At 34.2% G+C, this 12,185-nt stretch overlaps 1 protein-coding gene and 1 pseudogene across 1 annotated transcript; one reads left to right on the top strand and one right to left on the bottom strand.

The window, feature by feature from the left end:
- Positions 1-4,725: 4,725 nt before the first annotated feature.
- LOC120198234 (exocyst complex component SEC3A-like) lies at positions 4,726-6,226 on the bottom strand. The gene is made up of 6 exons (XM_039199591.1): positions 6,033-6,226; positions 5,833-5,941; positions 5,631-5,699; positions 5,314-5,379; positions 5,144-5,233; positions 4,726-4,907 (listed from the first exon to the last, which is right to left on the bottom strand). The coding sequence occupies exons 1-6, from the start codon at positions 6,224-6,226 to the stop codon at positions 4,797-4,799; spliced, it is 639 nt and encodes a 212-aa protein (XP_039055522.1). The 3' UTR covers positions 4,726-4,796.
- A 92-nt stretch (positions 6,227-6,318) lies between these two features.
- LOC120198233 lies at positions 6,319-9,679 on the top strand (annotated as a pseudogene).
- The last annotated feature ends 2,506 nt before the right edge of the window (positions 9,680-12,185 follow it).

Below are 12,185 nucleotides of genomic sequence, written 5' to 3'. Positions count from 1 at the left end.
AACGATTTAGAGTGGTTCGACTTTCTCAACCAAAGTCTACATCCACTACCTTAGCTATTCACACTAAGGATTTTCCACAAATTCACTAATTTGTCTTTCTTTTGAGGACAAAGAGTAACCTCACAAATCCCTCAAGAATTATACTCCAAATTCTTGAGCACACTCTTTTTCAAAGAGAAATACACAAATTTGCAAACTTACAAGGAAAACCTCACAAGGTAGATTGTTTGCACAATTCTAGAACAAAGAAAGAACACTCAAGGATAAATACAATAGAGCACAAATGGTGTTCTTGAAAGCACAATGAATATTGAATGAAAAATAGGCTTGAAGTGCTCAAACAATGAGTTTGATGCTTTCTCTTTGATTCTCTCTCAATTCTTGATAATTGTTGTTTCTTGTTTTTGATCAATGGCTTCTAAGCTTGTTTAAATACACCTTTAAATGGTTCTGAACGTTGGGGATGAATAGTGGAGTCAATAGAGCCGTTTTAGTGTGAAATCAATTAATAAAATAGCTTGGGGTTTGGGGGGAATCGGTACCCCCTCATGGGAAATCGGTTCCCTAAGTGTAAAATTCAAATATTTCGACCATTGAACAGGGGGAATCGGTACCCCCTTGGGGGGAATCGGTTCCCTCTGAGCATTCTGTTTTTCTCGGAGCCAAACCATTCAGGGGGAATCGGTACCCCTTGGGGGGGAATCAGTTCCCTCTGAGCAATCTGAAATTTTTTGCTTTAAAATGGTTCGAAATATTTTGTAAAATTGTTTTGAAATTATTTTAAGTTTAAAACTTAATTTTACACTTGAGTAAGGATTAAAAATGACATTTGAAAGATTTGAAGTAATATTTTGATATTCGAATAATTATATCGAATATACTTAGAAAATCTTTTGGAAAATCTTAAAATTCATTTATCTTAATTTTTTATATCGAAATATCAAAATGTTTTCAACAATATATATAAATAAAAAATGTTTAAAATAATAATCAAAAGAAATAAACTAATATATATATATATATATATATATATATATATTAATGTTAAATTACATAAACAAAAGAAATAAATACATATATATACATATAATAATAATAATAATAATAGAAAAAATAATAAAAAAATATAAATATATTAGATTAAATAAAATAAATAAAAGAAAAAAAAGAAATTAATTGCAAAAAAAAGAACATGTATATACAAAGGATTAAAACGATCAACATAAAAAAATATACAATTAAATTATAAATACAATAAAGAACAATGACCTATGCTTAAATAAAACTATAAATTAAAGATAAATAGGGATGAAAATACAACTAAAAAACATAAGCGATCAAAATAGAATATATTAAAAGTTTCCTTCATGACTGAAATAAAATGATATAAACATAGAAGGACTCTGAATATAATTTACCCATAATCAAAAATGCTGCTTTGATCCTTCTCAATACGGCGCCGTTTTGATGGCGCAATATAAGGCTGGAAAACACGCCAAAAACATGCCTCAACTCTTATTTGTGCTTCTCTTCTGTGTGAGTGAAAGAGAAATTGAGAGAGTTCCAGATAGGGATGGCAAAAAAACCCGAACCCGATTGGGAAAATCAAAAACTGAATTAAATGGGTCGGGTTCGGGGATGATAAACGAGGATGGAAAAAAATTGTTTATGCTAAACGGGGACAGGGATGGGTTTGGTAATCCCCGCCCCGATTACCCGGCCCGTTAAATATTAAAAATAATTATTTTATATATATATATATAATATTAATAAATTTAAATTAATTTAAATTAAAAAATATATATAATTTTTATATATTTAATTTAAATATATATACCCGGCCCGAAACCCGACCCGATACCCGTTAAAATAATCGTTTATGCTAAACGGGGATACCCGTTTCCCCACTGTTTTCCCCGATTACCCGATGGGGATCCCCGTTTAAATCCCCGCAGTTTTTTAAGCGGGGACGGGTACGGCTTTTTTAAACGAGGACGGGGACGGGGACGGGGATGGGGGGACCAATACCCGGCCCGTTGCCATCCCTAGTTCCAGAGAGCTCTCAAAATTGACGGGTAACCGCTTTAGCGGCCGCCCCTGACCAGCGGCGACCGTCGTTTGCCGACGTCGGAGGAGGAAACAAATGATATCACCCGAATAGTTTTTTTAGCCCGGAGTCCATATTTGAGCTTCGTTTGACCTAAAATGGGTTCAAACGATGTAGATTTACAAAGGAACCCCTCGGTTCCTTCGATTCCGACAACCCTTGGAGTTCCGGCTTTGAACGAAAGGTAAGGTTTTTTCCTCGTTTATTTTGGCTCTCTCCTTGATATTTTTCAACCTCGAATGCTCTTTACTTTTCTCCATTTTCCTTTTTTTTTGTGGTTTGATCCCCCATTCGAATGCCCTATTACATGTGTATTTATAGTGCTCCAAAAACCCCCTTTTTCAGTTTGATTTAGAGTCATACTTTGACTCAAAATGCCCCTTTATTTTCGGTTTTAGAGTTCCATATGCATTGAACTTCTTTGGTTGGTTGTTTGTTTTCATGACGTTGGTGCCGAGGACTCGCCGGGAAACTCGGTCACTTGGTTCGTGCGGCGCGAGAAGAGGCGGCTGAAGGAGAGAAGAGAAAGCTAGGGTTTTGTACAAACCCTAATTTGCACCAGGTCATGGGGCCGATTCGGGTTCTGATGGGCCACTGTTGTAATGTGCCTGTAAAGAGGAAATGCATTATTTTAAATGAAATGTATAATATAATGTATATATATATATATAATATGTATTTGGACGAAAATCAATGTCCACAGTTAATATATTATATTTCTTCATATTACATATTAATTTTGTAATTGTTAATATTCGATCTCACCCCATAAATGTAAGATCACATTTTATTTCTTAGACTTTCATGGTCTGAGAGAATCTTGCAATTTGGGATAATATCTAATTATCAACCTCCTAGTTATTTAACATGATATTCAATCAGAGTGATAATAAGTAAAAAGATTGGAAATATACACATGCATGAATTAATTTAACTATTGAACATGATATATTGATAGAGATGGATGTAGGTCATATATAACAATCTTCCAAGAAGTCTGATACAAAGCTACATCATCCATGGCCTCATCCCCATTAGAAAGTTATAAACTTGCATCATACTCTAACGAAGTCATTCTCTTTTTAATACCAATAAAATACTTGAAAATGCATAAATCTTTTATTTATTCAAAATAACCTTGAGCTCATTTACAATACCACAATCACTATAGATGTTCAAAACATCATCGACATATATTAACATAGTCATTAACTTATTACATAATAATAATAATATAATAAGATTAATATACAGTTGATTAATGATAAAGTATTTTCAATAGACAAAGATATCAAGTTAATGTATATATGCATGTTAGAAAACATCGTGCTGAATTAACCCATTATAGGAATGCTTTTAGGATTAGTATATAACGGTCACAACAATTATCATAATGATTTAAGAACAACAATATTATCACTTCTTAATTTAAGAAGATTTAGTCATATCATTCATTCAAATAACTAGGGTGTGTTATATTTTTTTCTCTCTTTTTTTATAATCGTTGTTAGTCTCTTTTCTTTTTTATCTTTGTGATCGACGTCGACACCAGTCTTAGTACTGATTGCCGACCATTGATATTCATCATTTTTCATTTGCTTTACTATAGGGTATATTTGTTTTTTTATTCTTCATAATTCTGCATTTTTGGCACGTATTCTTCTTTTTTTTAGTATGTTTTTCTCTGTCTCTATGACACGTTTTTGGTTGTTTGGTCGTTGTTTTTGTTTTATTTTTAGGGTTGGTTTTGATATTGCCACGACTGATCAATATGACGTTTATTTGTTATCATGATGATATTCCTGTTATATGTTTAATTTACAGTTGTGGTTGTAAATCTTTATTGTAATTTTAATATTTTCTATTTTTAATGGAATCATTTTTAATAAAATTAGAGGATTCCATTAAAAAAACCATAACATTCTAGTGTAATCAATGAAAAATTGTTTAAAAATTATATATACAAGATGGATCGAAGGGAGACATGTGGGGATAGTCATGCTTGAAAATTTTAAAATATTAAATATTTTAGATATTTTCTTTGAGAAATATATTTTAACTCTTTGAGAATATTATAAGTTTATCCCTTCCTAAAATTTTAAAAGTTTGCTCTCTTAGCATAAAATTTTGTGCCTGTCCCTATATATATATTAATAAATTTAATCATTTAAAATAAATTAAAAGCATTAAAAAAAGACAAATGATTCGTTCCAAAAAATAAGTACTATTGACTTGTATAGTATAGGTGTGTCTCGAAAACTAATACACTCAATTTCAATGTTTTTATTTTGTTAAATTATTCTTAAAATATAGATGAGGAAAGTAATAAATTTATGTATTCAAAAGTTAATGATACAACATTACCTAAGTGGTGCTTAAAAGTTGAGTTGTTAAATGCAAGAATTGAATGTGATATTTAAAAGTAGAGCTTCATATAAGCTTAATTAATGATAGGAAGAAAAATAGTTTGTTTGTTGGCCCTCATGACTTTACCCTGTTTCACAAGGTCAAACAAAACTCATCTAACATGCCAACTTCATAACACAGACATCAACCTCTCCTCCTCCTCCTCCTCCTCCTCCTCCTCCTCCTCCTCCTCCTCCTCCTCCTCTCTGAAAATTGTCTATTGCACCTCTTACTTCAAATAGAACCAAAAAAAGATTATGCCGTGCAGAAACATGCTCTCCCTTTACATGGAAGCAAGAAGCTCTCTCATTTCGTTCACCGACGGGATGGTTTCCGAGGGGTAAATTTTAGCACAAAGCTGGGCAAAGCTATCATACTTTTCCAGAAACTCCTTCTGTCAAATATGTAAGATATAAAACTTGTTAGAAACTGGTAATGTATCACTAAATCAGCACCTATGAAATTCAAGCAACCTCAAAACTTCCTCTTCCCTTAGTCCCGGCAACTCATCCGGGATTTTGCATTGCTCTTTCTCGTAGCATTCATCGATGATCCGCATCGCGCTCCGTTAACTACTTCGGCAAAGTTACTAAAGCCTTGTGCAGTTTTTGGAAATAGAAGTTAGCTTACCTTGCACTTGTCCCACAAAGAAGGTAACAATTCCTCGGAGGTCAAGTTCTTCTGCAACTTCTTATACATTGCAGCAATAGACTTGTCAACCTGTCAAAGACAAGTCAAGATATTGATTTCATCAATTTAAACCATGCTTACCATCTTCCTAAAATTGTTCATCAACTCACCCCGGATAAACTGGATTTTAACGTCTTCCGGAGATCCATTTTAGACAATCCAAGCTGGAAAGGTATCTGAAATTTGTGATGGACAGAATTATTCATTTGTTAGCAATTCACAGAAGTCTGAAGAAAATTTTGGCACTAATGTCATTATAGAAAAAAAAAATTGATTCAATTTTTATCAAAGGATTCTCTAGCCATGTCTAAAGAGGGGACGTGAATACCATCCACATCAAAGCCTTGATACTTATCAAAAACTATCTGATGAAACTTGATGCATAAATTAAGAACTCGCAAAATACTATCATTAGCATGATGTTAACCTCTTCTGGTGGAATAGTAAACATTAAATCCTCAATCTTTTTAGCAAACATGAAAAGTCGTTCAAATTGCTGCAAAAATGAAACAAATATTAAAAACTGTGTCATAAACATAAAACGTTCCAGTATTTCCACAATGACATAGAATCACTGCTTAACAGTAATGAATAAAACAAAGAAAAAGCCACCAAGGTGGGTCACTTACAAAGTATATTATCATGCTGAGATGACGTTGGCATGCTTGTTCATATGCTTCACTTGCTTGGTGATAAAATTTGGCCAAAGTCTGTACAACATTGGCCAGGTCATATAAGCTGTAACACGAAAGAAGAGGAAAAGATAATTGCCATCAAGGAAGCAGGAGAAATATTGTATCCAGTCAATCATGGGAAAGAAGATACAGACCTGTTCTGAAATGCGGCATAGTTTTCTAGAAGAAATACTTCAGCATATTTTGGTTCAGTTTGGGCAAGTTTTTCAAGAGTCACAAACATAATGGTAACCTGCCAAACAATATTTCCTATGTGAATATTTTTTTCAGTGACAGAGACATATTCAGAAGATATAACATAGAAAGAAAATGGAGCCAATTGAATCATTTTTTACGATGCTGATAAAACTGTATCGTCCACCACTAGTTCACTTAAACACATTATAAAATTAATCAAAAATAAAAAGGACGTCAGCAGGGATGGACCAAGGGGGCTGGCGAGGATGGTCATCCCCTCTGAAAATTTCAAGTTCTCATATAATTTATATTTTTCTTGATATTTTCTATTGATAATTTGTTTTCGCTCCCAACATAAAATCATACATTTATCCCTGGACACCAGGCTCAAAATAGGACTTACAAATTTGGTGTATGCGAGATCAACCAAGTCCCTAGATTATATCAGAATATATGAACAGTTTAAAATCGAGGTTCAACCTTATGAGCAAGTAAATAATAAAGCATCGCCTAAGGACACTAATTGAAATCTATTATATCATTAATTGAAATCTATTATATCATTTTTTTCCCCTTTGCCGTTTTATCAACTTGGTTGCAAAATTGCAATCTCTGAATTCTCAGAAAAGCATTCACTTTACCGAGGGATGTATGGTAAGACCCCCATCTGTCGAGTATTACGCTCACTTCTTTCAATTTGATGACAAGCCTCGTCAACAAACTACAAATTTAGTTGCAGCTTAAACATGTTAGATTCATGCAAAATGCAAAAGGATAATAAAATCTTCAGTTCCCAAATGAAGTTTTTGCGGTATTGCCTTATGGATTGAAGTTTTTATCTTGACTCCAACAATCCTTCTTTAAGTGACACTTCTTTCCACAGTTGTAGCACTTTAAATTATTCTTGCTTCTCGACTTTGATCTACCATGTTTGTGACTGCTGCTTTGACCATGTTCTGTTGATCTCCCTCTCATCGTTGTCAATATTTCTGCTTGTTGCAAATTTACTTGTATGCCTTCCTTGTTCTTGCGTCGATTTTCTTTTGTAGAACATCAGCTGCAACGTCATCGAATACTAGACTAGTAATATTACTGTTTATCAAGTTGATGAGTTGATCATACGAATCAAGTAGACTTTAAAATAGAAGTTCAGCACGTTTTTGTTCTCCTATTGTACATCTTAAGGATGTAAGTTGAGAAAATAAAGTGTTCAGTGTGTTTAAGTGCTCCGTCACTGAAGTAGATTTTGGCATCCGGAGAGTATACAATTTCCTATTAAGGAAAATTTTATTGTGCAACGATGTGGCATCGTACAATTTGGTGAGATGATCTCATATCTCCTTAGCTGTTTTTTTCTCCTTGATGTTTGACAATACTTCATCTGTTAATGCTAGATGAAAGTTTGCCATAATATTCTCGTCCACTTCTATCAATTTGTTGTTATCTGTGAAATCTATCGATCTTCCACTGATAGCTGCTAGACAACCGTTTTTCCTCAGGATGGTCTTCATCTTTAATTTTCACAATGAGAAATTTTTCCTATTTAACTTTTCAATATCAAATTCCACTGTCATAGCTTCTAATACAAATAGCTTTCACTATTTCACTATCTTGAATAGTTCTCTGGAACCTTAAAAAAAATAGGTAATACATTATTGCTTTCTTATGTTAGAGAATCCACCTTTTAGTGGCAACCACAAAGACAATAAGTAGATATTACACATATTAATCTGGCTCTGATATCAATTGTTACGAAATACGACTATCGAATAAAGCAAAATTGCAACTGATAATTTGAGAAAATAAAAATGAAGATAAAGAAGACACAAATTTTACGTGGAAAACCCCTAAATAATATAAGGTAAAAATAACGGGCAGCGGTAGAAGAATTTCACTATGAGAAAATAGGAATTACAACTTCTCTCGTTCTAACAAGGAGAAAACAATAATAATTCTCTCTTGATAAAAAAGAGAAAACAACTCTCAAGAAAACTTTTTAAATTCTCTAGTATTGAGAGAAAGCTAGAATGATATGGAATGATTTTGAAACTAAATGAATTAAGGTATTTATAATTAAAGCTTAAAGATTAATTTATAAATACTCTAAAATTCAGGAACTAAATATTCGCACCATGTGTGTTCTGTTTTGTTTTCTAAAACCAAACCATAAAAGCTCGTCTTTTAAGGCTTCTATCTAAAAAAACTCCACTTAGTCTCATCTATTCAAAATCCCCATGGTACGAATATTTCCATGGTCTTTAATCACTATTTTGGTTTGCTTTTGCCTTCCTATGATCATGAATAATTAAAACCAGTCTTGTACATGAACTGTATAATTCTTATTGTTAATAGATTCCAATTTCTGGGTTTTCCTTTTGTCATTTGTTAATCATCTGAGTTTTGAGTTTGCAGATCTGTGTGGTTAGAGCAAATGTAAGATTCATGCAAAGACTGTAGGAACTGGGAAGAGGAAATCTTTTGGACCCATTTTCAGTCCATTCATTTCTCCCAATTTCTCCATGGTGATTTCCTTTAGCGCTTGGTAAGTTGTGTCTTTGCCAGTTGCCACAACCTCTTCTCTCGCTCTCCATGGTGAGTTTTATTTACCCTTTCTTTGTCCTGTGCTGCAGGAAATACCGGAAAATTTTCTAAAAATGTCAAGAAAAGGCTTCCAGAAACTGTGACTCTTAAAGGTCCCAGTGGTGTCATATGGGATGTAGGACTGACAGCAGATGATGATGTCTTGTTCTTCGATGGCGGATGGACAACTTTTGTAAAAGACCATTCGTTGATCGACAATGACTTTTTGATCTTCAAATACAATGGGGTGTCTCATTTCGACGTTCTCATGTTTGATGGCAAGAGCTTGTGTGAGAAACCATCTTCTTATTTTGTGAGGAAGTGTATGCATACGGAATCCCACTGTAGACACCAAACCAAAAGGAAAGCGAGTGAAAATCATGATGAAACTCTTCTCGGTGTGACCTTGAAAGCAGTCCGGAAAAATCCACCAACAATGACACCGACGCCAGGCCATCCACGAAAGCTATGGAGTACGCGACTAGTAATAATAAGAAGAAAATCCAAAATTCGGATTCTGGTACTCGGTCCATCATGACAAAGAGGAGCCTTAGAGGCAAACAACCTTCTACTTTTCCTGTAGGAGTGAAGGTCGAAAGACTCGAAACTGGTAGGAGCACTTGGAAGACGTAATTCTAAACATAAAACCTGCGTTCCATGGTTGAATTTGTTAAATTATTATACTAGTAGCTAGGTATGGTAGGGGAATAACTTATAAAATTTTAGGGGTAAAAATAGGTTAGAAAATATCTAAAATATATGAGAAGAACCTGTCACCTAATGTTATGATCACTCCCTATGCATGACTTGCTTCGTAGCTCGAATTGGGTGAATGATAATTGTACTCTCTTTTCAGCCTTAAGATGCGCATGATTCAGAGTATGAACATACAACAGAGTATGAACATACGACAACAGATGGCGATGCCTTCGGCTCATTGTGGCATGTAACAGGTAAAAGGGTTGCGACCCGAGCTGAGAAAATGAACATCCTTTTTAAGGCACAAGAAGCAGTAACCGATTAATGTTTTATGGTAGTTATGAATCCTACACATGTTGACATAAATTTTTATATGGTAAACTTAATCCCGAGCTCGATCTTGATTATGGTTTTTGTGTATACATTGTTTATCCAATCAAGTTAGACAATGATATTAAAGCTCAGCCATGTTTATTGTCTTCCTTTTCGGATTTTTGCAGTTATTAGGATATATCAGCTTGATGTATTAGCTTGCATTGTTGTTTGCAATTAGTTAGTTATCAGTTAGCTCAGTTAGTTCAAGTTAGTTTATTAGTTAGCTGATTAGTTAGTTGTTGTAATTCAGTTTTTTGGTTAATCTTATGGTTGTATATAAACCAGCCATGTAATTCTTCTTGTGAATAAGAACAAGCATTATTCATTTGCACCACTCTTGATCGTTATATGGTATCAAAAGTTTTGTGTCCATCTTCTCACACTTCATCATGGCTGAATCACTAAATGATAGTTTCGACAATGAGGCAAATCCTTATTACTTGCACCAGTCTGATAATCATGGCATGATATTAGTAAGCCAGTTGCTTTCCAATGATAATTTTCACAGCTGGAAAAGATCAATGATGCTCACCTTATCTGCCAAGAACAAACTCGATTTCATTGATGGTTTCATTCAAGCTCCTGGCCCATCTATGGTAAACCAATTCAATGCTTGGACACGAGCCAACAATCTGGTCAATTCTTGGCTCCTTAATTCAGTCTCCAAAGACATTGCTGTCAGTTTACTATACCATACGACTGCTACTGAAATATGGAAAGATTTGGTCGATCGTTTCCAGCAATCGAATGGACCACGTTTGTTTCACTTAAAGAAACGATTGTGTGAACTCACGCAAGATAAACTGTCAGTAAGCAATTACTATACTCAGTTAAAAATTGTTTGGGATGAGTTGTTTTCAATTCGACAGTTATGTAGTTGTCTCCAGTGCAATTATTGAGGAGTACAACGCGTGCTTGCTAAACAGCAGCAAGAACAAGTTATTCAATTCCTAATGGGGCTAAATGAATCTTATGCTCATATAAGGGGACAAATTCTTTTAATGGATCCTCTTCCTCCCATTTCAAAAGTTGTTTCTTTAATTGTTCAATAAGAGAATCAAAGAAACATGCAATCTCTTCATCCTATTTCTAAGCCTGCCTTTGCTGTCAAAGCTCATCCTAACACCAACACTCGCAAGAACAAACCCTTGTGCAGTCATTGTAACCTCCTTGGTCATACAAAGGACATATGTTATAAATTGATTGGTTATCCACCTGGTTATAACTCCAAGAATTGGTATTCTTCGAATTCTTCTCGTGGTAAAAATTCTCAAGTCATCCATACCAATTCTGTGGTTTCTCAATAAGGCTCTTCCACTATCACTGAAGCCTTTACTCTTGAACAATGTCAACATTTGATTGCCATGCTTACCTCTTAGCTACAATCTACATCCTCTTTGGACATTCCTACTACTTCAATCAATACTGCTATGCAAGGTAAGATCATATCACACATAACTGCTTCAAATGCTGGAATATCTGATTACTGGATTTTAGACTCGGGAGCTTCAAGACATATATGTTGTTCAAGAAACAATTTTGAATCATTATTTCCTATAATGAGTTGTTCAGTTACTTTACCTAATGGATCCACCATCCAAGTCAGCTTTGCAGGCACAGTTCGGTTTTCATCCGATTTTGTGTTACATGATGTAATGTTTGTTCTAGATTTTCAATTCAACTTGCTTTCAGTCAGTGCATTGTTGAAATTCTCTGACATTAGTGTGTTGTTTTGCAAAACAGGCTGCTTAATTCAGGACCTTTATCAAGTGATTGGGAAGGGTGAGCTGGTTCAAGGACTCTATTTGCTGAAAATATCCTCATTCAAAACTAATATCTCATGTAATAATGTTTCTAGCATTTTGTCTAGTGACTGGCACAATAGGTTGGGTCATCCCAGTCTTCATGTTATGCATCTTCTCAAAGATGTTTTGGTTTTAAAAAATATAAAAATGAAAGTTCCTTGTCAAGTTTGCCCATTGGCCAAGCAACAAAAGTTGCCATTCCCAATTTCTTGTTCTCATACTACACAATTATTTGAGTTAGTTCATTGTGACATATGGGGACCTTACAAGCACAAAACATATTCTGGTAAGACTTCCTTTTTAACCTTGGTCGATGATTTCTCACGATCTACCTGGGTCTATTTGTTGCAGCACAAGTCTGATGTCAATACAATTATACCCCCTTTATATCAATGATTAAGAAATAATTTGAACTTGATATAAAGTCCTTCAGGTCTGACAATGCTCATGAATTAAAATTTACTGAATTGTTCATTCGCTTGGGTATACTTCATCAATTCTCATATGTGGAAACACCTCAACATAATTCTGTAGTTGAAAGAAAACATCAACACTTATTGGTCATTGCTCGTGCTTTGTATTTCCAATCAAAGGTGCCAATCAAGTTTGTGGTGATTGTTTACTCACTGCTACATACTTAATTAATAGACT

The sequence above is a fragment of the Hibiscus syriacus genome, unplaced genomic scaffold (assembly GCF_006381635.1).
Source record: "Hibiscus syriacus cultivar Baekdansim isolate YM2019G1 unplaced genomic scaffold, ASM638163v2 tig00117056_pilon, whole genome shotgun sequence".
NCBI lineage: Eukaryota > Viridiplantae > Streptophyta > Magnoliopsida > Malvales > Malvaceae > Hibiscus > Hibiscus syriacus.
Note: the sequence above shows the minus strand (reverse complement) of the source record. Positions and strands in the feature narration are given on the sequence as shown.